Genomic DNA, 24,659 nt, shown 5'->3' on the forward strand with positions numbered 1-24,659 from the left:
CCAGCCTACCAGCTTCCAAATGTTTTTTGTGGCTGTGTTGGTGCCTTGTGAGAAGGGCGGGGAAAAGCATGCTGATCGATACACAGGATAGGGACGTAAATGGGGGCGGGAGCAGACGCCGGTGCACTGCTTACGTGCATGTAGAACGTGAAAGGGAAAAGTAGTACAAAAAGTGTACACAAAAATATAGCCAAAAAATAGACAAAGAAAATATAATACTGTATATTAATTCCAAATATTGATACTTTTGCTTAGGGATCGGTACCTAAAAATCAAGGTGCTGGATCGAAATATCGATATTTTGGTATCGATCTTCCCACCATTAGCGCCCAATACTGCTAGTGAGTGGAGGAGCTTCTTTTAGTCAACGTGTAGCCTCTATGGATTAAATAAACTACTTTGGCACCATCTTGTGGCAGCTTTGGGCAACTATAAAGCTCGACTTTTGTGTAAACTCGTGCTTCTCACTTATTTTCTGTTACGCCCACCCTCAGATGTAAATATTTCGCACCCCCCCCCTCCCCCAACTCTCTGCTGCCACTGTAAATAGTATCATTTGTCAATAACAATATCTATCTGTGACAGGTCCTTCAGCAGGAGGAGCTGGTGGACGCGAGCTGGTCGTCGACTGGCGGGCCAAGACCACGGCAGCTAAAGCGGCGCTGGAGGGAGGCGGTGGAAGACGCGGCCGACGGATCGCTGCCTCAGAGGGCCGAGTTCACTGCCGGCGAACTGGCCGGGTACCTGGACCGCATCCAGACCCGGGTGGTGGAAGACCTTGACGCCGCTAAAAGGAATGTGGTCAACATCTACCCTGACGAGTACCAAGCCCTGCAGGTCAAATAGTCAACATACAGTTAATCCCATAACAAATGGAATCCCGCTTTACTTTTCTCATTCCATATAATAATGGTTTAAACCAAATTGGAATTCATTTTTTTAATAATACATAATCATGACATAGAAATTAGATGTAGATTATTCTTTTTAGTTTTATAAATTAGCTAATAATCAATGAAGTATTTTTGTTTAGTTTGAAAATAATTGAGCTGTATATTTACAATTAAATTTGGAATAGGTTTTTTTTTTCAAAATAAAATAATTAAACAATGAATTGTTTTGATTCATCAAAAAAAAAAAAAAGTAAACAATATTTACCGGTAATTTGTTGACTACCCCATAAAACATGTCAAAATAGTCATTTGATATATTTTTTCGAATATGATTAAACACAAATTTATAATGTCAGGTGTTTATTGGAATAAAACAATACTTTTTATTTTTTAACATTCTGTACGATTAATTATTTCTATTTGTGGAATTACTAAAACCAATGGATAAATGTATTAGGTAATCACTAAAGCACTGTTTTTTTGTGAAAACTCAATTTTAATATTTACCATAAATTTCCGGATCGTTTCATTTAATGACATATTTTTTAAACATTCTTTACAATCCAATCATTTCTGATTAAGAAATTACTTTAAAAATAGATGAAATATATTTATTTATATTGTTAATTACTTGAAAATCCTTTTTAAAAAAAGTCCCATGGTCTTTTTTTTTTTTTTTTTGGTCTCATTGTAATATTTAAAATGGTGAGATTAGTCTCGCTTAATGAAATAATTCCTTTTATGGTTTTAATTATTCTTTAAATTTAGTTTATTATTATAAATAAACCAATAAAAGTACCCTAAAATTTGTTTGTGAATAATCCTAAAATTCATGACAAAAGTCATGACTTTTATTTTCTTATAGTACTATAATGAAAAAAACATTCCATTGTTCCCTACTGGAATGAAATCATTGATGTTTTTGTTTTTCAATTATTGTACAAGTAAATTAAGTTACAAGCTTGCAGAGTGTATTAAACTAAATAAAATCTTGCTATCTTATTATCTTCTACATTGAATTTTGCAAGCCATAACTTTTATTTTATATGTTCCATAGGTGTACATGCAAAGTTACCACCAGGCGGTTGCAAAGCGAATACAGGTCATAACTGAGCAGCAGTTGCAGATTACTGACATTTACTCTCTGCTGGATTGGCTACACAACATATACAACAGGTACAATTACAGTGTGTGCGTTACTGTTGGGCAAAATGATGACATAAATACTGCAAAAATCATAATAAACTACCTATCCTCACAAGTTCCTTCTGTTGTCATTATCGCCCTTTTTTAGAAACTGTGCTAAATATTGCTGATGGTACACGTCACTGAGGCACTTGTACAACGATCCCTCGTTTTTCGCGGTTAATGGGGACCAGAAGCCGCCGCGTAAAGTGAAAAACCGCGATGTAGCCCCCCCCCCCCAAAAAAAAATAAATTCATGTTCGATGTACAGTTGTGGCCAAAAGTTTACATACACTCGTGAAGAACATAATGTCATGGCTCTCTTGAGTTTCCAGTTATTTCTACAACGCTGATTTTTCTCTGATAGATTGATTGGAACAGATACTTCTTTGTCACAAAAAACATTCATGAAGTTTGGTTCTTTTATGACTTTATTATGGGTGAACAGAAAAAAGTGATCAAATCTGCTGGGTCAAAAATATACATACAGCAGCGCTAATATTTGGTAACATATCCCTTGGCCATTTTCACTTCAATTAGGCGCTTTTGGTAGCCATCCGCAAGCTTCTGGTTGAATCTTTGACCACTCCTCTTGACAGAATTGGTGCAGTTCAGTTAAATTTGATGGCTTTCTGACATGGACTTGTTTCTTCAGCATTGTCCACTAGTTCTCAATGGGGTTTAAGTCAGGACTTCGGGAAAGCCATTCGAAAACCTTAATTCTAGCCTGATTTAGCCATTCCATTACCACTTTTGATGTGTGTTTGGGGTCATTGTCCTGTTGTAACACCCAAGTGCGCCCAAGACCCAATCTTCGGGCTGATGACGTTAGGTTATCTTGAAGAATTCGAAGGTAATCCTCCTTCTTCATTATCCCATTTACTCTCTGTAAAGCACCAGCTCCATTGGCAGCAAAACAGCCCCACAGCATAATACTACCACCACCATGCTTGACGGTAGGCATGGTGTACTTGGGGTTAAAGGCCTCACCTTTTCTCCTCCAAACATATTGCTGGGCATTGTGGCCAAACAGCTCGAATTTTGTTCCGTCTGACCACAGAACTTTCCTCCAGAAGGTCTTATCTTTGTCCATGTGATCAGCAGCAAACTTCAGTCGAGCCTTAAGGTGCCGCTTTTGGAGCAAGGGCTTCCTTCTTGCACGGCAGCCTCTCAGTCCACTGACACCTGTGTTCCAGCAGCTTCTAATTCTTGGCAGATCTGCTTTTTGGTGATTCTCGGTAGAATCTTCACCCTCCTGACCAATTTTCTCTCAGCAGCAGGTGATAGCTTGCGTTTTCTTCCTGATCGTGGCAGTGACAAAACAATGCCATGCACTTTATACTTACAAACAATTGTTTGCACTGTTGCTCTTGGGACCTGCAGCTGCTTTGAAATGGCTCCAAGTGACTTTCCTGACTTGTTCAAGTCAATGATTCGCTTTTTCAGATCCATGTATGTATATTCTTGACCCAGCAGATTTGATCACTTTTTCTGTTAACCCATAATAAAGTCATAAAAGAAGCAAACTTCATGAATGTTTTTTGTGACAAAGAAGTATCTGTTCCAATCACTCTATCGGAGAAAAATCAGAGTTGTAGAAATAACTGGAAACTCAAGAGAGCCATGACATTATGTTCTTCACAAGTGTATGTAAACTTTTGACCACAACTGTATTTATTCAAAATTTATCATTGGAAAGAGATACACATAAGACATGTTTTTTCACTTTTTTTCCCAAAGTATAATTTAAAAAAAACTATATAAAAATATATACATATATACAGTATCCATAAATTTTAATGTTTTTCAAGCACTTCAAATGTAATAATCATAATATTTAACATGTTATTGTCCCACCGAATTATTTATAAAAAAAAAAAAAAAAGTAGACGCCCAATCCATTTTTTAAAAAAGTAGAAAAATGCTTGTCTTTATTAAATGCGTTATTGAGTGAGTCCACTCAAATCCGCTCGAGCTGCTCACTTACAATGAGTTGCCACAACAACTGTTTAACAAGTTAAATGATGTTAACGCATGCGGCGGTTTGAAGTCTCGGCTTACAAGCGTCTCTAGCAAAGTCAAACCTCAACTGTCAATCATCTTTAACTTTAACAAGCAACTCCATTGCACTGCCTGACCAAGAAAAGTGACGAGAGTGAGACACTACGTCAGACATCCAAAGTCCGGCCCGGGGGCCAAATGCGGCCTGTAGTCAAATTTCATCCGGCTCCAGCCTCTGTCATAAAATCAATAACGTCTGGCCTGCACACAGACTTAATAAATTGGTCAGCAGTACTGCTACCAGCATATGAAGTAGCTTACACACTAAATGCTGCTCCTCATTCACCCACTAAAAGGCAGCAGCACTCTAAGCAACATTACCCCGTGTGACCCTTTACTCCCAATTTTCCAAAATGGCGACAATCAACAAAAAAAAAGAAAGAAAGTTAACTGCGACGGCCAACGCTTCAAGGATAGGTGGAAATTGGACTATTTCTTCAATAAAATACGCAACAACTGTGTCCGCCTCATTTGCAAAGAGACAGTCGCTGTTTTGAAAGAGTTCAGTGTGAGGCGATATTACCAAACAAGACACGCTGACATGGACGACAAGATTAAAGGGAAGGTACGCGCGAAAAATTAGAGCAAATTGAAGCTAGTTTAATTTCACAGCAGCAATATTTCCCAAGAGCCCGAGAGTCAAAAGGGAACCCCACAAAGGCTAGTTGCGAGATTGTTGAAATTATTAATTTTAAAAAATCATAACGCAAATGTGATGCACAGGATGACTTGCTAAAATGTGCTTAAATATATTGTTCTACGTAAAAGACGCCAGCCAAGGTCGGCCCCCCACATTTTTACCACACCAAATCTGGCCCCTTTTGCCAAAAGTTTGGACACCCCTGCACTACGTGATCGGATTGAGACAGCGCTATAAAATACTGCATTCATTTTTTTTTTTTTAATTGGAAAAAAAAAAAGCGCGATAGTCTGAGGGCGCGAAGTTTTAAGCGCGAAGTAGCTAGGCATTCATATACACCAATTAGCAATGCTGTAGAACAGCTCCTAGAAGTCTATGAAATAAAAAATATAGTTGTACCCCGTGATATCAGCCGATAAAAGCATTTTAAAATCATATTGAATAATATCGAAATCAGCATTTCATTATCTGTTTTGGGTAAATATGCATATGGCAGTGCTGTCATGTCTACTTATTGCCTGCCTGTGTTTCTGGTGTTTTGACACTCCCTGCTGGCGCTTGGGTGTAATTAATTTTAAAAAGTTCCAGCACTGCTGACGCCATATGTTGATGTGAGCTCATTGCGAATAGAGAGAGCTAAATGGAGAAGCTAAAGTCTGCATCCAATGTACCATAGCAGTTCTTGCCATGTCACCACGTTGTTTGTGCCTTATGTGCCTTATACAAGCATCGCTTGTAAGTTATATTCTTTCGTTGTTTTATGTTCATGAACGTTGTGTAGTATATTGGAGATGTGTATATTTTGTTTTGTTTGCATTGGTGGTAAAATGTGGTTACGTTATTTCATTGCTTGCCAGCTATATTGAAACATGCTGTATACTTTGCTTTTTTGTGACTTTATTTCATATTATTGACACAACATTTTGCCGTTTTTAGTTTTGCAAAAGTATCGGTGCGCTGGTCAAGAGAAAAGATCACAGATAAGCCAATTCAATTTTGCTTCAGGGTCTGACTTCTTTTTATAGCCTGATTTGTTCTCTACTGCATCTGTCGATACGTGTACCCACACATACACTGAGGACAGAATAAGTCCCTTATTGGCACTTTGCACTTTCACTTCATCCAAAAAACTGATGTTTGCTTGTCACAGCTTAGCACAGCAGTTATGTCTATCGACCATTAGATGTTTTTAAACTGAGCTGTTTGGGATTTGATATGTCAGCAGAGTGATTTCAACAACAGATATAGTGGTGTAATATAGGCACTCTTTGCGTAACTTCAGTTGATGTTTTCTTATTTTACACAATGTCTATTTGGAAAACCTTGAAGTTGTTACATTTATCATTATTAAAGCATCTACTGTACAATCAGCCATAATATGTTAAGTCCATAAAAGCATATACTAGTATGGGTTTGATATCAGATTTTTGGTGTTGGACAATATCGGGATATCAGTTAAAAAGGCAGTATCGGACAACAATTTTTTAGGGTTGTATGGCATGAACTCATGGCGCAAAAACAAAACAGTAATGAAAATTAATAAATTATGATTTGGATGAACACCCATGGCTGCAAATAATTCAATTTCAGCGCAACCACTTTCCCTTTTTGTGAGTCAGAGTGATGCTTTCAAAACAACTGGAAACTGAAACAAATCGATAACAAAATCTGTTACAGTATGTAAATGAATCATAATATGCTGGCTTATTATAGTCTCAAAAGTTAAAACCACTCACATGTACATGATAAAGAATGGCCCATATCGTGATATGTTTGTTTTTGTTTTGCTTTTTTTTTAGGAGTGTTTTGGCCAAGGTTTGTGCATCGGATCCTTTGAGAGGGTCTCATCTGGGACCCCTGCTGCCTTCAGACGTCATCGACAGGCTGGAACAAGATTGCCTCAACTCCGTCAGGGTGAGATGCAAACAATAACTACACAACAGTTAACATTCATTCGGTGCCAAACCCGTTCAAATGGATCGGACATGTATCGCCATTAATTGCACTCAATTAGTGAAAAACGATTTAAATGTAAAATGACCCCCCCCCCCCCCCAAAAAAAAAAAAAAAAACCCTGTATGACTTATTCATCAGCGAGTGGTCTGATGTTGTACACAACTCATTTAGCAAGTAGGAAAACGTAGAAACTTGAAGATTTAAAAAAGCAAGAAACAACATGAAAATGCTTTTTTAAAAAACGTTTTTCATCACCCTGATGAAAAAAAAAAAAACTTTGTATAATATTTTTAACTATACTTCATTCACATTTTCTTTTTAAAAGTTTATTTAAATATTTTTTACATTTTTTTTCCAATTCAGAACAAACACCATGCATCAATCTCCCTGTCTAAGTGTATGTCTGTATTACACTATACTGCCCCCAGGTGGCAATGTTGCGATTAACAGACAGAGCAACACCATATCTATTGAATTGAAGTGAAATGTGGCAAAACCTAAATACAGCAACACTACGTAACCTTTCACTTTTGGTCGATTTTAGCGATGCTGGTGGACAAAAGCGGTAGTGTTTTGCCTTGAGAAAGACTGCGTTTCCCATGAGGACCAGCACACACCCGCACAGGGTTGTTAAATCATCTATAAATCAAAAATCAATCTCCCAGTCGCCTGCAGATGGATTAAACAACATTTCTGTTTCCAGTGGCTGTGTAAAGGATGAATAGTAATAAGGTGATGAATCCAGTTGTGGCTAAACAATAGCATATGATGGTTAGCAACCGTGTGGCTTAGTGTGGCTGACGAGTTCGGTTGAGGGGGGGCGTCACGCCAGTGAGTGAAAGCCGGGTCAATGTTTATTCTCTATATCCTGGTAGCCTCCCTTTTTTTCCTCCTCAGTCAAAACTTTTAGTCTCTTTTGTTGCTCTGCCAATGGGGAAAGGGTGAAGGTACGTATGCGGGAAAGCAGTCGGCACATTTGAGACTTTTTAATTAGTGAAAGAGATACAAACCCCCTCAAGATATATAGAAGCGGTGTCTTCAACTAGTTTTCAAACGCATATCATCACAAATGTAATATTTTATGAAGGTTGAAAAGTTACCTAGTGTTGCTTTAATTATGACTGAATATTAGTGATTATTTGATGAATAAATGACATATTACACAACTACATGATGTAAAATAATGTATTTACAAAAGTCTTTCAAAGTTGCACTTTTTCACTCGTACTTACATGTAGTAACACTAATGTAGAGTACCTTAATTACATTTGCTGCTTCTGTTATTATCAGTTTGAAGTAACTAGCCTGCCACTGACTGGGATAGGCGTTAAAGGAATCTGATCCTTTACCTAAATTGCCGGAATCACGCCAGCTGAACCCGCGCTGGCACAGCTCCAACGACCTGGGCCGTTGAGATCCCAACCTCCCGGGCCAGCGAGAATCTGACAACCCGGCCAAAAGGCCAAACTCCGCGCGTTCACCTTCGTCTTAACCCCTTTTTTAAAAGCTGGAAAATGGCTTCCAAGCACAAGTTTACAATTTACAGTATATCACAAAAGTGAGTACATCCCTCGCATTTCTGCAGATATTTAAGTATATCTTTTCATGGGACAACACTGACAAAATGACACTTTGACACAATGAAACGTAGTCTGTGTGCAGCTTATATAATAAAGTTCATTTATTTTCCCCTCAAAATATAGCTATTAATATCGAAACCCCTGGCAACAAAAGTGAGTACACGCCTTAGAAACTACGTACATCCCTAGATGTCCAAATTGAGTACTGCTTGTCATTTTCCCTCCAAAATGTCATGTGACTCGTTACAGGAGTGCTGTCAGCATTGCTGCATAGATTGAAGAGGTGGGAGGTCAGCCTGTTAGTGCTCAGACCATATGCCGCACTGTACATCAAATTGGTGTGCATGGCTATCACCCCAGGAGGAAGCCTCTTCTGAAGACGGTACACAAGAAAGCTCGCAAACAGTTTGCTGAAGACATATCAACAAAGCACATGGAATACAGGAACCATGTCCTATGGTCTGATGAGACCAGGCTTTCTTGTGTACAGTCTTCAGAAGAAGAGTTATTTTGAGGGGAAAATAAACTAACTCGATTATATAAGCTGCATGCAGACTACTTTTCATTGTGTCAAAGTGTCATTTTGTCAGTGTTGTCCCATTAAAAGATATACTTAAATATCTGCAGAAATGCGAGGGGTGTATTCATTTTTGTGATACACTGTATTCAGGTCAACAGCGATCATACAGCACAGAGGGACCCAAGCGAGGATTCAGGGTCACCATATTACAAGTCAACAAAAGGTTCCTGAGAAAAACGACAACGATTAGTTAAACATTAAGTCTTTTTGAAGGCTCTCACTGGGCGGGCTGTGGGCAGAAGAAGGGTGTGCTTTGGCGTTGTTTAGAATTATGTTCTGTTTGTGGATTGGACAGGAGGATTCGGGAGTTACTGTTGTCAGGGCAACGAGGGTTGTGGATTTTGCCACCTCAGCGTCAAAGGGGCTCTTGGAGTCTTATCAGTGGTGTTATCAGTTGGATATCGGGTGTTCTCTGGTGTTCCTTGTGTTGGGACAGGGTGTCCCGCCATTTGTACTGGACTGTCCAGGAGAACTGATTGCGAGATTGGTGCAGACGTGGGCTTGTAGATGTTTTGCCTCGTCAGCGGCAATCTTGCTCAGTCAGTTGCATGACGCACACGTTGGGCTTCCGTGATAAGACACTGTCATGTATCTCCTATGCCCTATGGCAAATATATTATGCTTGTTTTCCTTAAACTATGGTATACGTGCTATTTATTTTATATTGGGTGTGTTAGAGTAATACAAGCAGTCGATCGGTAAATTTGAGAAACGATACTATTCCCTTCAACGTCCAATCCATTTGAAATGCGACTGAACGATCGCTGCCGAATTCTTCCAATTTACACCCCAATTTACACGGATTGGACGTATTATCGCCATCATTGGCACTGAAACCTAATTTCCTCTTTGTAGGCGAAAGTGACCACGGAGTTTACTCAAGTCTTGGACGAGGAGGAGAAAAGGTGGCTGGAGATGCTGCACGTGGAAGAGTACAACATCACTCTTGCAAAAACTATTATGCAGGTAAGCCCCTCCCCCTTTTTGTTGTTGTCTTGGTAACACGCTTACACACAGACACTGTTTAGTCTCCCGAGATGGAAGCACCATGACGTACAAGTGCATTCCGCTCGGTTTTTTTCTCTGATTGTTGTCCGACTTCGTTCTTCAGTTGAGGCCAAAATCAACATAGGAAGCTTCCGCTTTGAGCTCACACAACACACGCTTTATCATCATGGGAATCATCATCATTTTTACTAAGGGATTAAGGAGCACATACTGCCCCTCTGTGGACAAAAAAGTACATGCTTAAGAATCATCATTGGATTTTTTTGCCACAAATACACTGCAGTGGTCCCCAACCTTTTTTGTACCACGGAAAAGTCAGAGACGGAGAGAGAAGAGCGGGAGTGGAAAAGAGGGAGTTGTGACGGCGTCGCAAACGCGATGCTAGGCTAAGTGGCTCCAATAATACCTGACTGTAGCCGACAGCATACAAACTACGCCCACATGAGGCTACGCTAGATATCACATGTATATTAACTAGATGCGAAATTATACACTTGCCGGTGTTGGTAAACAGCCGCCATCTTAAAGCAGTAACTTCTCAGAAAGGCTCCGTTGTAGTGAACCTTCCTAGCGAACCTAAGGAGCTTTTTATCTGAAATACTCCTAAATTGGCAAAATATTGACTTGAATCTATCTTTAAATGATGAAACAGTTTTAAAACTTTCACATTAACTAATTAAAAAACGGGAGCAATTTTAACAACTTTAACGGTTGATTCACAACATAAAATGACTTCCAAACATAGCAAAGGTTACTATTAGGGTTGTTCCGATCATGTTTTTTTGCTCCCGATCCGATCCCGATCGTTTTAGTTTGAGTATCTGCCGATCCCGATATTTCCCGATCCGATTGCTTTTTTTTGCTCCAGATTCAATTCCAATCATTCCCAATCATTTTTCCCAATCATATACATTTTGGCAATGCATTAAGAAAAAAATGAATAAAACTCGGACGAATATATACATTCAACATACAGTACATAAGTACTGTATTTGTTTATTATGACAATAAATCCTCAAGATGGCATTTACATTATTAACATTCTTTCTGTGAGAGGGATCCACGGATAGAAAGACTTGTGACTTTGTATATTGTGACTAAATATTGTCATCTAGTGTATTTGTTGAGCTTTCAGTAAATGATACTGTAGCTATGCCCAAATGCATGATAGGAAGTGGAACCATGAGTGTGCGTAGTGCTACCAATTGATATATCTTCTCTGCGTTGGGAAATAAGGTGTTAAGAAAAAGATCAATTGCTACCTTGCTTCCCCACATTGTCCTAATCCTAAGGAGAGGGATTGTAAGGCTTTAGCCAATTAAAAAAAAGTCTGCGAAGGCTGCCAATATTCACTCTACTCATTTTACGCTGCCTTTTATCTCACTATATAGGTAAAATGGCACCATTACAGATTGAGCGCGACAATGCGTGAGTGGGTCATGCAGTGCATGCATTAATTGTGTTAAATATTTTAACGTGATACATTTTTTTTTTAAATTAATTACCGCCGTCATCGGGATAAATTTGATAACCCTACCTTAAGCCTAAACTAAAGACTCTGGATGAGTGTTATGTCTGTAACCTTAAATACAATTAGAAAACAATTCAATAAAAAAAAAAAAAAAATATATATATACATATATATATATATATATATATATATATATATAGAAAAAACGCATGTCCGATATTTCTTTGCCGATTCCGATACTTTGAAAATGATGTGATAGGACCCGCTCGATCGGCATCCCGATCTGGTCCGATCGCATCATCTCTAATTGTGACTTTTTTTCGCATAGTATTATATAACATATGACTTTGTATAATGTTTTTTTCCTTTTGCGACTTGAAGTTAAATTTCCAAAATCAGGAGAAAACCGACTCGGAAAATTTTGCAACCCTTCATTTCATGCTAGTGAGGCCGGACAACCGATTAATGTTTGCGTTATTGAATATCTTTTTTCCACCCATAGATCTTTACCTTGAATCTTTATTTATTTATTGTCTTAACAGAGGTTGCAAGTTGATCTGGAGCGTTCCGCCTCCATCAATAAAAGTTTGGGCTCCAGAGTGGCTCAGTGCAGCCTCAACGGCCTGGCAGACTTCCTCTACAGGTACGGGAGAACCTTTTGTTCGTTCATGAATATCTTCCCATCAACACATCTTAGAATAGTCCTTCATTTATTTCAGAACAACCTATTATCTTGGGTTTGATTTGCCCACTTGCTCAAATTAATTTTCTATTCTATTTATACGATCTAAACTATCAAGAGCTTCTGTAAAACAATTTCACTGTGGTTTTTTTACAGTAACAATAAATTCTTTGAATCTTTTGGACTTTTGAAAGTGTGACCTTAACAACTATCCCCATCCAAATTGTGACAACAAAGCCCAACTCGTGGTTTTGGCTAAATGCTACACTAACAGCTAGCAAGAAAATGGCTAGCTAAACAATGCGATTCAAAACTAGCTTTTTCCTCATACTTTTTATTGGTAACACTTTTCAGTACAACTTCTAGCAAAAAGTATGGAATCACCAGTCTCGGACGAGCACTCACTCAGACATTTTATTATGTAGAACAAACTCAGCTTGGAAAAAATAATGAATGAGTTGAAAAGTGCAGCTCTTTAGCATTCAGAAACACTAAAAGAAATGAATAAAAACATTGTGGTGTGGTGGTCAGTACATGTTACTTTTATAGAGCAAGTTCAGGGAAATATATATGGAATCACTCCATTCAGAGGAAAAAAATATGGAATCATGAGAAACAAACAAAGAAATAACAATCAAAACACATCTCTAGTATTTAGTAGCACCACCTCTGGCTTTTATGACAGCTTGCAATCTCTGAGGCATGGACTTTTTGGTGGCATGGACAATTTTGTGCCAACTGTCTTTGATTGTGGTTGCCAGATCATCCTTGCAGGTCAGAGCCTTGCTGTGGACCATTTTTTTCAATTTCCACCACAGGTTTTCAATAGGGTTGAGATCTGGGCTATTTGCAGACCATGACATTGACTAGATGAGTCTTTTTCCAAGGAATGCTTTAACAGTTTTAACTCTGTAGCATGATGCATGGTCATCTTGGAAAATGACATATTTTCAATTGAAGGGATAAGAAAGCGGTCTAAAATTTCAATGTAAACTTGTGCATTTATTGAAGATTTAACCCCAGTGCCTTTGCCTGACATGCAGCCCCATATCACCAAGGACTGAGGGAATTTTGATGTTTTCTTCTTTGTGAATCTCATTGAAACGGCACCAAACAAAAGTTCCAGCATCATCACCTTGTCCAATGCAGATTCTTGACTCTTGTAATGCTGGAACTTGTGTTTGCATTGAACTTTTAGACAGCTTTCTTATCCCTTCAATTGAAAACATGTTTCATTAAGGTGCAAACAATAACTATTGACGGTACATTTTGTAACTGTAAAACACTGCTGAATAAAAAACAAAAAACATGCGCAAGTAGTACAGTACATGTTTACATGGACAGAACATAAATGAAAATTTCTGTCAATAAGGTGCAACCATAACAATCATTGACAGTAACTTCAACTGTAAAACACTGTTCAATAAGAGAAATTGTATTTGGGGTTCACAAAGCTGTTTACTCACATCATCAGCCATTTCTTCTTTGTGTCTTGTGGTTGATGACTCTGAGAGTGAGATTTGTTTGGTTTTTGTTGTCATTTCCTCCTTTTCTTGACCTTCGAACATTACTGCCATCACTTCAGTCATACACCCTTTTATTATTTCTCCATCAGAGAACAGCTTCTTATGTTTGGCCAACAACCAAGACACTCTGAGTCAGCACTCTGTTGCAATTTGTTGTCGTGTCATAGATTTAACAATAACCCTACTTCACTCTTGATGTGACTGCTTCAACCTGTTAATTTCTTGCCTTCTCAATTCTGATTTAGGAGGAAACTTAACTTCAAAAGAGCTGAGCTCTTTAACATAATGACGTTTCACATTTTCACTTTTTATCAGAACAACTCTCTTGAAGCATATTAAGCACAAAGGTTGGGTACTTGCAGTTGGTAAAATAAAAGCATATTTGTCAGTCTATTCCTCATTGAAACGGCGTTTTTCGTTGTCCACTTTTCTTCTCTTGGTTAACTTTGAGCATGCCATTTTTGTAAGATTCAGTCTTCTACTGGGATTGCAAAGTATGGGTGCGACTCGTGTTTCACCCTGCTGCGGTCCGTCCACTCTAGCTAGCATGCAGGCTTTCTCAGCCAGTCAGCGGATCCATGCAGGCTCTCTCGGCCAATCAGCGCATGGTTGTCATAGAAATGACAACAGAAGTGGGAACTTGGCAGATATTTGACTAAAAATTAAACAGAATTTAGCGATAGAATAGTAGCGCATAGCGATAGATCGGCAATTCATACAAATACTATATGTTGAAAAAAAGTTTTTTGGGGGGGGAAAGTGCCATTTGCTCTGGGTCCGCAGAGAGGTGTGCCGTGTTCCAGTCGTGGACTGTGGTCCGCTAATTGAGGACCCCGGGTGTAGATGTTAAAAAAACATTAATGACTTTGAAAACAAAATTGTAAAGACTAGGGATGGGAATCGAAATCCGATTCCAATTCGGAACCGGTTCCGAGTGTTTCGAGGCCTCGACATCACAATGAAAAAGCCTTAACGATCCCTTTAACGATTCCTAAAGACGCGTATTGCATCGTGACGTGTCTTGTTGTCCAGACGCATCAAACTAGCATGGCGCCAAGAACCACTCGCTCCAAAGTTTGACAACACTTCACCAGGAAAGAGTGTGAAAATGAAAGGTTACGACGGGTAAGCACGAGCATTGCAGCCATAAACATAACAATGACAGCACATAGGTTCAAACGCTCGAAAGTGTGTCTTCACTTCACGAGGAAAAATTACAACAAAGCGACTTGCAGTCATTGCAAGGTGGAGATAACTGCATCGGGAGGGAATACGACTGCGCTGTCCTAACAGAGAGGCTAAGGCTCAGTCCTGGCTATACAGCTAGCTAAACTCCCAAATGACGATGCAGAAGACGTTGGTATAGTTTTCTGACTTTATTCAACCATCACTTGAAGAGTGAAACTAAGAATAGAAATGAAACAAATCAATTTCGTCCCCAATAACAAACAGGTTTGCATCAACGTAAATCAGCGATGATTAGCTGCTAATAACAGTAATAAGAAATGGTTAGCATTCGTTCGCTAGCATTAGCACATCGTTCAAACCACTACACAACTGGATTTAAGTGTCCGATCGCGAGTGGAAACACAACAACAACAACACAAAAGATGATACATATAGGCATTGCCTCTGTAGATATTAACATTAACAAAGAATGTAGGCTCGTAGAAGTGTTTCCCTCTCTCACTAACTCGCTCACTCATATGGATGCGGCATTTCTTCTTTGGGTGTAAGCGCGCTCTTCTTCACGTGAGCGCGTACTCCTTCGCTTGAGGAAGCGCAAGGGCGCCCCCACTTGAGCGTGTAAGCGCCACAAAAACTAAAAGGCATGCAATTCAATGTAATGGTAAAATAATACACGTTGACACAAAATGCGGCCCGCGGCCCAAATACGGCCTGCCTCCACATTAGGTCCGGCCATTTTGATTTTTTTTTTTTTTCCTCAATCGATTCAATTCAGAGAGGATTATTTGGTTATTATCTATTTAATTAATAGTGTTTTTATTATTAATTATTATTATTATTACTATAAAGAATCCAGAAAGGGTTATTTGATTGTGGCTTTCTGAAAAACAATAACTTTTTACATTTATGCACTTCTACAATCGTCACACTTTTTCCGCTACAAACTGACCCCGGCCCCTCATCAGAGGAGGGAAAAGTTATGTGGCCCTCACAGGAAAAAATTTGGGGACCCCTGCTTTAACACATATTGCCAAAGGCAGAACAACAACCTATCTGCCAATATATACCAATATTTTTTATTTCTATTAGATAAATGTTTCAGTAAAATGTTACACATTCTTGTGTATTTGCCACTTATTGCCACAGTTAACATTGAGGCTTTGGGCCTCTTTTGATCTCGTTGTGAGTTTGTAAGGTTGTGACTTCTGATTAAACAAACTCAATGCCAATCAAAATGTTTGTTCTTCTTTTCCCCCAAATTAGAATCGATAAGAGAATCGATAAAGAATCGAATCGTTAAGCAATATCGATAATGGAATCGGAATCGTAAAAATCCTATCAATTCTCATCCCTAGTAAAGACAATAGATTTCTTATTGGCAAAATCGCAATCATTTCAATACTGACATTGCTTACCATCACCCTCTAGTGGTTGAGCAATAGCAAGCATGACAAACTCTGTTTTCTCCTACATACTCTCATGTGGGCACTCACTGTCCTTCCCATTCACAACAATGTCAACATACTGGCTTTATTGTCCCGCAGTTTCCAGCGTAAAGTGGACTTATTTCACGAAGGGATGCAGAACGGATTTTTCGGAGAGCACGAGGACGGCTACGTGTCCAAAACGGTCGCGCTGGTCAACTGCTGCCCACCGTTCAGGTTTAACTTTTCACCATCTCTCACCCAACAAACATCTTAAATTTATAAAGTACAATAACCACCACGTGTCTGTGGACAGAGGTTTTGTCCAGCGTTGCCTCCCGCATGATACGACGACGGCGGTTAGCGACGATTCGCTGCGGCGTGCCAACAAAGCGCTCGATCATATCGTCCAACAGGGGGTGCGGGTGCTCTCGGACCGGCTCTTCCTCCACATCAGGGTATTGCGTACACACAGCACATAGAAAGAAAATTAATCCTGACTTGTCGCTGATATTTTGTGTGCTTGTGTGTGCGACAGCCATTTTTTGAGCGCTTAGTGAAAAGAAAGTGGCTGAGCAACACAGATGCGTACGAGCAGATCGAAGCGGCCATCAAGGAACATTTTAAGAAATATCGTAGGATGGAAAACCCGCCCTACCAGGTACACACACATGTGCACACACACTACTAGGGGAATAGTGTATAGTACCGTAAATTTGCGACTATAGTGTGCACACCTGACGATCAGAGACAAGACCCCAATTTGATTAAATTTAAGCAAAAAATACATTTAGAAGCAACACCTTACTATAACCTGCAAGAGTCCATGTTTAAACCCTTTCAGAGACAATCCGTTCAAAAGTCTATTCAAAAGTTATCATTAGCTTAACTCGTTTACTGCTAGCCCAGGTCATAGAGTTTGTTGTGGTAGTTAGTAAAAGAGGCAAATTGATATTAAAAACACCGACTGATGGCAACAGATGTATAAAGTAGGGCTGTCAAACGATTAAAACTTCTAATCGAGTTAATCACAGCTTAAAAATTAATCACAATTCAAACCATCTATCAACTATGCCATATTTTTCTGTAAATTATTGTTGGAATGGAAAGATAAGACACAAGACGGATATATACATTCAACATAATGTACATAAGTACTGTATTTATTTTAACAATAAATCAACAAGATGACATTAACATTATTAACATTCTGTTAAAGTGATCCATGGATAGGAAGACTTGTAGTTCTTAAAAGATAAATGTTAGTTTACGTTATAGAAATTTTATATTAAAACCCCCACTTAAAAGTTTTCGTTTTAATAAAGTTTGTAAAATTTTCAATAAAAAAATAAACTAGTAGCTCACCATTGTTGATGTCAATAATAATTATGGTGCTGAAACCCATAAAATCAGTCGCACCCAAGCAGGGCTGCGGCTATCGAATTTTTTTGTACTCGATTAATCGATGTACTCATTAGTTCGAATAATCGAGTAATCGGATAAGGAACAGGAAAAATTAAAAATACGTGAGCTGAGCTTCAAACGGTATAATTTTAAAAAAAAATGAGGATCTATGTACCACAAAAGAACAATTGGCTAACTTACATAGAAAAAGTTTGCTAGCTTAAGTGCTATAAAATGCTAAAGTTATTTATTTATTTATTTTTTTGCAACACTCTTAACAAGTGGTTTAGACACATATTCCCACAAAAAACGGCTAAATATACCTATAAATTAAATTATGAATGCATTAAAAAAACGGGGCAGTTGGATTCAGCCATGTGAAAAGAGACCTACCACCGGGAAGTGTACCAACCCTAATCAATAAAACTAAATGCTTTCAAAATAAACCATTACAACGCCACTTTAGTTAAACGAATACTCGGAGCAACAAAATTTAATTAGAATATTTTTTTCTAATCGAATACTCGAGTTAATCGATTAATCGTTGCAGCACTACACACAAGCGCCAGCAGAGGGCAGCAAAACACCTAAAAACACAAGTAACAAGTAGAAATGAGACTTTGCTCTCATTTTAATCTGTTTGAGCGGGGCATGTGCGTTAAATGCGTCAAATATTTTAATGTGATTAAAAAATTAATTAACGCCCGTTAACGCGATAATTTTGACAGCCCTAGTATAAAGATGTCCAGAAGAAAAGAAAAAAAAAGGTACACAAGAAGGCCCACAAACAGTTTGCTGAAGACATGTCAATAAAGCACATGGATTTTTGGAACCATATCCTATGGTCTGATGAGACGGGCGGGCTTTCTTGTGTACCGTCTTCAGAAGAGGCTTCCTCCTGGGGTGACAGCCATGCACACCAATTTGATATATGGTCTGAGCACTAACAGGCTGACCCCCCACCTCTTCAATCTCTGCAGCAATGCTGACAGCACTCCTGTAGCGAATCACATGACATTTTGGAGGGAAAATGACAAGCAGTACTCAATTTGGATATTAGGGAGGTACGTTTTTTCAATGGGGTGTACTCACTTTTGTTGCCAGGGGTTTAGATATTAATGGCTATATTTTGAGGGGGAAATAAATTAACTCTATTATATAAGCTGCACACAGAATACTTTTCATTGTGTCAAAGTGTCATTTTGTCAGTGTTGTCCCATGAAAATATATACTTATATAAATATCTGCAGAAATGCGAGGAGTGTACTCACTTTTGTGATACACTGTAGCTTGTATCACCGAGTGTCAAGACACAGTTGTGAATGGCCACAGCCGGATTGTTAGGGAATTTTAAGGGTGAAACATGGTAATATAACAAGGGTCGCGATGCAGAAATCGCAGACATCAAGGAGTGGTCGAGATTTTATCAAATATTTAACCTTTTAGTTTTTTCTTTGTTTGGATCGATTATTTTTCATTTCAAATATTGGGGAAAATGCAACAGTAATAAAAAAAAACAAAACAAAACAATTATAGTATAATTACAGATATCCGTGACTTATTTACAGACACCATTTTTTTCATTTTGATGTAATTTGTTTAAAATTTCAAAATATGCAAGGGAATATAATATATATTTTTTAACGAAATATTAGACATCAATTAATGATCTTAAGCTAAAAATGACAGAAAATTTCCAATGATGCATCACACATGCATATAGGACAATTTTGAAATTTGGCCAAATTAGTGCTCTCAGAGCGGAACTTCAAGTCACTTGAGTGCAGAGGTTGCGCTAGACTTTTTCGTTGTCTGTCATTTTGACTGACAGGGTCATAAAAATCCGGTCATACTCTATTTTTACCCGTCACTTAAATTTTTAAAATGATAATAATGACATATTCAATAGCAGTGTTGGTCAAAAGCGGTGCGTTACTTACTCAACTCTGAATAAATTGAAGAAAAACTACCAGCCATGTTGTGTCTACTCTCTGCTCTGTTGATTTGTCATCCAAGACTCGGGGTGCGTTCAGGTTTGACAATAGCGCACGTACTTCTGACTCCAAGCTGTTTGTCCCTGCTCATTCAATTAGGCTACGTTCATACTACAGGTCTTAATGCACAAATCCGATTTTTTTGTCATATCCGTTTTTTTGGTGTGCCCGTTCCGACTGCTTTTGTCCATTGAGACCATTCAAGTATTACGCATGCGCTCTAATTCACAGTCCGACACGCGCCAGTGCGCAGAAGCATCAAAACAAATGACAAGTCATCCGTCATTCCAGGGATATCATATTTTGCTTTTCAAAAGGAGGAGACAAATAACAGACATAAATAATCCCAGTTTAGGCTTATATTCACAGTTTATATGGATCGATAGCATGCACGTACTGTCCGTGCATGTCACACACACATACGGGCAGTTCGCCCCGACTCTCCAAGACGGGCTGCAGCCAGACCCCTCTCCCAACTCTCGGTCGTGTAGGAAATGTTGAAATAAAGCTCACATAGAGCAGAGAGAAAACCGATCATGCTCATGCTTATCCTCGACCCATTTTTATTTTTTTATGACTGTTGTCAAGCCCGGCCCTTCCCCAAATGCCGTGTTCACTGCAAGCTAGGCGCTAATAACACACAGCTGAAATCGGATTTGGGACACTGGACAGTACAGACCGCCGCGACAGTCTGGAAAAATGTGGCCCAGATCGGATTTGAAATGGTCCACTTCTATGCGACTTGTCCCGTTCAGACCGTCAAGTTAATGCCTGACTCGAGTTGGAAAAACACGAAAAAATTGGATTCGTGCATTAAGACCTGTAGAATGAACCTCCGTGAAGTTGGCCCCCCATCAGACGCAAATTTATATAAAAAGTATGTCAATCGTTTGTGCTATGATTGTGCTTGTTTGTGCTGCAAAAAGTTTCGTTTGTGCCATCATCGTTTTGCAGTTATTAAACATTGTTTTTTAGGTCATCCAGAGTTCACCCAGCCCCCCCATCTGCGGCGGAATGGAACCCCAGTGGTGTCATTTGATTCTGCCTTGTTAGCAGTGTTGTTAATAACGGCGTTACAATATAACTGCGTTACTAACGGCGTTATTTTTTTCAGTAATGAGTAATCTAATTAATTATTTTTCTCATCTTGGCAACGCCGTTACCGTTACTGAGGCGGGAAAGGCGTGCGTTACTATGCGTTACTAAGTTGGTTGAATAAAAAAAAGTCTGAGAGAAACGGACTCACGGGGACGAGAGCAGAGCAGGAGTGGGGAAGACGCCGTTGCAACCGCGATGCTAGATGGCTCCAATAATACTTGACTGCAGCCATAGCCGACAAACTACGCCCACATGACACTGTAGATATCATATTATAGAACTAGATGCAGATGACAGACACTGCTGCATTGCCAACATGTTTTAAGGACTACATGCGTTTGTAAACAGCCGCCATCTTAAAGCAGTAGACCTCTCAGGAAGGCCCGGATGTAGAGATCCTTCCTAGCGAACCCAAGTAATTTTTTTTTTAATCTAAAATGCTCCTAAATCGGCAAAATCTTAACTTAAATCTATCTTTAAATGATGAAACAGTTTTAAAACTTACACATGTTTAAAGTAGACAGAAGGGAACTAATGCAATAACGGGAGAAATTTTAACAACTTTAACGATTGATTCACAACTTTAAATGACTTCCACACATAGCAAAGGTTACTAGCTAGTTATCGCAATACCCTTGTGTCTAGTTAAGTGGAGGGTAAAGAATTGGGCTTGGGCCAATTGTCCCCCAAACCCTTTAAGCTTCACATTGTGTGACCTGTTTTTTTTTTTTTTTTTTTTTTTTTTTTTTTTTTTTTTTTTTGAGGAAAAAAAAAATATCACTAGTTACTTTGCCAAGTAACTAATTACTCTTACATTCAGGTAACTGAGTTACTAACGCAATTACTTTTTGGGAGAAGTAATTTGTAACTGTAATTAATTACTTTTTTAAAGTAAAATTAACAACACTGCATGGCACTAAATGCGTTAGTAGACAGCCGCCATCTTAAAGCAGTAGACTTTTTAGGACGGCTCTGTTGTAGAGAACCTTCCTAGCGAACCTAAGTAACTTTTTATCTAAAATACTTCTAAATCGGCAAAATCTTGACTTGAATCTATCTTTAAATGATGAAACAGTTTTAAAACTTTAATATGTCGAAAGTAGAGAGAAGGGAACAAATGCAATAATGGGAGCAATTTTAACAACTTTTAACAGTTGATTCAGGGTAAAGGGTAAATTAGGGTAAAGAATTGGGCTCGGGCCAATTCTACCAAAAACCTTCACAAAAAACTTCACATAGTGTGGCCAATGTTTTTTGTTTTTTTTTTTGAGGGAAAAAAAATAAGTAATTATCACCAATTACTTTGCCAAATAACTAATTACTCTTACATTCAGGTAATTGAGTTACTAACGCAATTACTTTTTGGGAGAAGTAATTTGTAACTATAATTAATTACTTTTTTTCAGTAAGATTAACAACACTGCTCGTTAGTGCTGGATTGTGCTGCAAAAAGTTTTGTTTGAACTGCTACGGTTTTCGAGATATTCATAATAATGTATAGTGATGACGTCACGCGCAGCTCCCCATCTGCGGTGGAATGGAACAGCGATAACGCCATTTTTTTCTTCATCGTTAGTGCTGGTTTGTGCTGCAAAAAGTTTCGTTTGTGCCATCTTCGTTTTGCAGTTATTAAACATTGTTTTTTAGGTCATCCAGAGTTCACCCAGCCCCCCATCTGCGGCGGAATGGAACCCCAGTGGTGTCATTTGATTCTGCCTCGTTAGTGCTGGATTGTGCTGCAAAAAGTTTTGTTTGAACTGCTACGGTTTTCGAGATATTCATAATAATATATGGTGATGACGTCACGTGCAGCCCCCCATCTGCGGCGGAATGGAACCGCGATGATGCCATTTTTTTCTTCGTCGTTAGTGCTGGTTTGTGCTGCAAAAAGTTTAGTTTGAACTGCCATCGTTTTGTAGTTATTAAACATAGTTTTTTTTTAGGTCATCCAGAGTTCACCCAGCCCCCCATCTGCGGCGGAATGGAACCCCAGTGGTGTCATTTGATTCTGCCTCGTTAGTGCTGGATTGTGCTGCAAAAAGTTTTGTTTGAACTGCTACGGTTTTCGAGATATTCATAATAATGTATAGTGATGACGTCACGCGCAGCCCCCCATCTGCGGCGGAATGGAACGGCGATGATGCCATTTTTTTCTTCGTCGTTAGTGCTGTAAAAAGTTTTGTTTGAACTGCTACGGTTTTCGAGATATTCATAATAATGTAAAGTGATGACGTCAGTTTTCAGCGCTGCAGGCCGCACAATAGATCAGCGGAGAACATCACTGAAACCTGCCAGTGGACGCAATTTTATTCCTGCATGACGACGACCAAAAAATATAAACACTGTAAGTAAGCCATAATATCCTGCTGTTCAAATCGCCATTTTTAGTTCGAGCCGGTCTAATTATTTCCCTTATTTCACAGGAATAAAGAGCAGGACATGAGGCCGCAAGTTGCAGACTGCAGTCAAGGCCGACCCGCAATTTAAAAGCTTTTATTTCATTTTTATTTTTTTACAATTAATTTTTGGTATTGTTGTCATTACAATAAAGAATGTTATTTCAAAGCATTTGTAGTTTTTTTTTTTTTTTTTGCTGCTGTTCCCTCTCCTTGTCAGAGAGGCACGTCCATGTGAGAACAATGTCCCACACACTCAGAAATATATTTAACAAACTTTCCCAGCGTTATTTCGTTGTGTAAATGATTTTACAATTCTCATAAAAATATGTAGACTATTTAAATATTGAGTAAAGTTGCATTTTTTTTCTGACAACTGTGAATTCGTTGCGAAAGACACTTTTATTTATGCACACAAAGGCAACACAAATGTGATCCTTTTGAATCTTCCTCTCTGTGTGTCTGCAAAACCGCATATATATATGTATATATTTTTTTATATTAAACTTTCCCAGCGTTATTTCCTTGTGTGAATGTTTTTATAATGATCATAAAAATATGTAGACTATTTAAACATTAAGAAAACTTGTGTTTTTTCTGCCAACTCGAAGAAATGAAAATAAATTGCTGCTGCTTTTTTTTCCCCGCGTCACTCCAACAAATACATTTTTTTTAAATCGGGTTTTTTGGGCTCGGGCCCGCAAATGTAGTTAATTGATCGGGCTCGGGCCGGGTCGTGCCTCAATACCAGCGGGCCGTGTCGGGTCGGGCTAGATTTTTAAGGCCTGAACTAGGCTCTATTATGAATATCTCGAAAACTGCAGTTCAAACAAAACTTTTTACAGCACGAACCAGCACTAACGACGAAGAAAAAAATGGCATCATCGCCGTTCCATTCCGCCGCAGATGGGGGGGCTGCGCGTGACGTCATCACTATACATTATTATTAGGGCCGTCAAACGATTAAAATTTTTAATCGAGTTAATTACAGCTTAAAAATTAATTAATCGTAATTAATCACAATCGCAATTCAAACCATCTATAAAATATGCCATATTTTTCTGTATATTATTGTTGGAATGGAAAGATAAGACACAAGATGGATATATACATTCAACATACGGTGCACAAGTACTGTATTTGTTTACAATAAATGGCAATAGATGGCAATAACATTATTAACATTCTGTTAAAGTGATCCATGGATAGAAAGACTTGTAGTTCTTAAAGATGAATATAAGTACAAGTTATAGAAATTTTATATTAAAACCCCTCTTAATGTTTTCGTTTTAATAAAATTTGTAAAATTTTCAATCAAAAAATAAACTAGTAGCCCGTCATTGTTGATGTCAATAACTACTTACACAATGGTAATGGATGCTGAAGCCTATAAAAGCAGTCACACCCAAGCGCCAGCAGAGGGCGGAAAAACTCCATAAAACACAACAAGTTGGCCTTTCACTATACTGACATTTAAATCTGTCTGAGCGGGGCTAGTGCGTTAATTGCGTCAAATATTTTAACGTGATTAATTTAAAAAAATAATTACCGCCCGTTAACGCGATAATTTTGA

The 24,659-nt window shown here is 38.5% G+C and overlaps 1 protein-coding gene across 2 annotated transcripts in view; it reads left to right on the forward strand.

Moving 5' to 3' along the window:
* LOC130911130 (tumor necrosis factor alpha-induced protein 2-like) overlaps positions 1-24,659 on the forward strand; it is a 110,185-nt gene that overhangs the window by 73,290 nt on the left and 12,236 nt on the right. For both annotated transcript variants that reach the window (XM_057828866.1, XM_057828865.1), the window contains exons 5-12: positions 586-837; positions 1,951-2,069; positions 6,579-6,693; positions 9,751-9,861; positions 11,917-12,017; positions 16,315-16,431; positions 16,511-16,652; positions 16,733-16,855. In XM_057828866.1, coding sequence (XP_057684849.1) covers positions 586-837; positions 1,951-2,069; positions 6,579-6,693; positions 9,751-9,861; positions 11,917-12,017; positions 16,315-16,431; positions 16,511-16,652; positions 16,733-16,855 — 1,080 coding nt within the window. The remainder of the gene's footprint in view (positions 1-585; positions 838-1,950; positions 2,070-6,578; positions 6,694-9,750; positions 9,862-11,916; positions 12,018-16,314; positions 16,432-16,510; positions 16,653-16,732; positions 16,856-24,659) is intronic.

The sequence above is a fragment of the Corythoichthys intestinalis genome, unplaced genomic scaffold (assembly GCF_030265065.1).
Source record: "Corythoichthys intestinalis isolate RoL2023-P3 unplaced genomic scaffold, ASM3026506v1 HiC_scaffold_23, whole genome shotgun sequence".
Lineage (NCBI taxonomy): Eukaryota > Metazoa > Chordata > Actinopteri > Syngnathiformes > Syngnathidae > Corythoichthys > Corythoichthys intestinalis.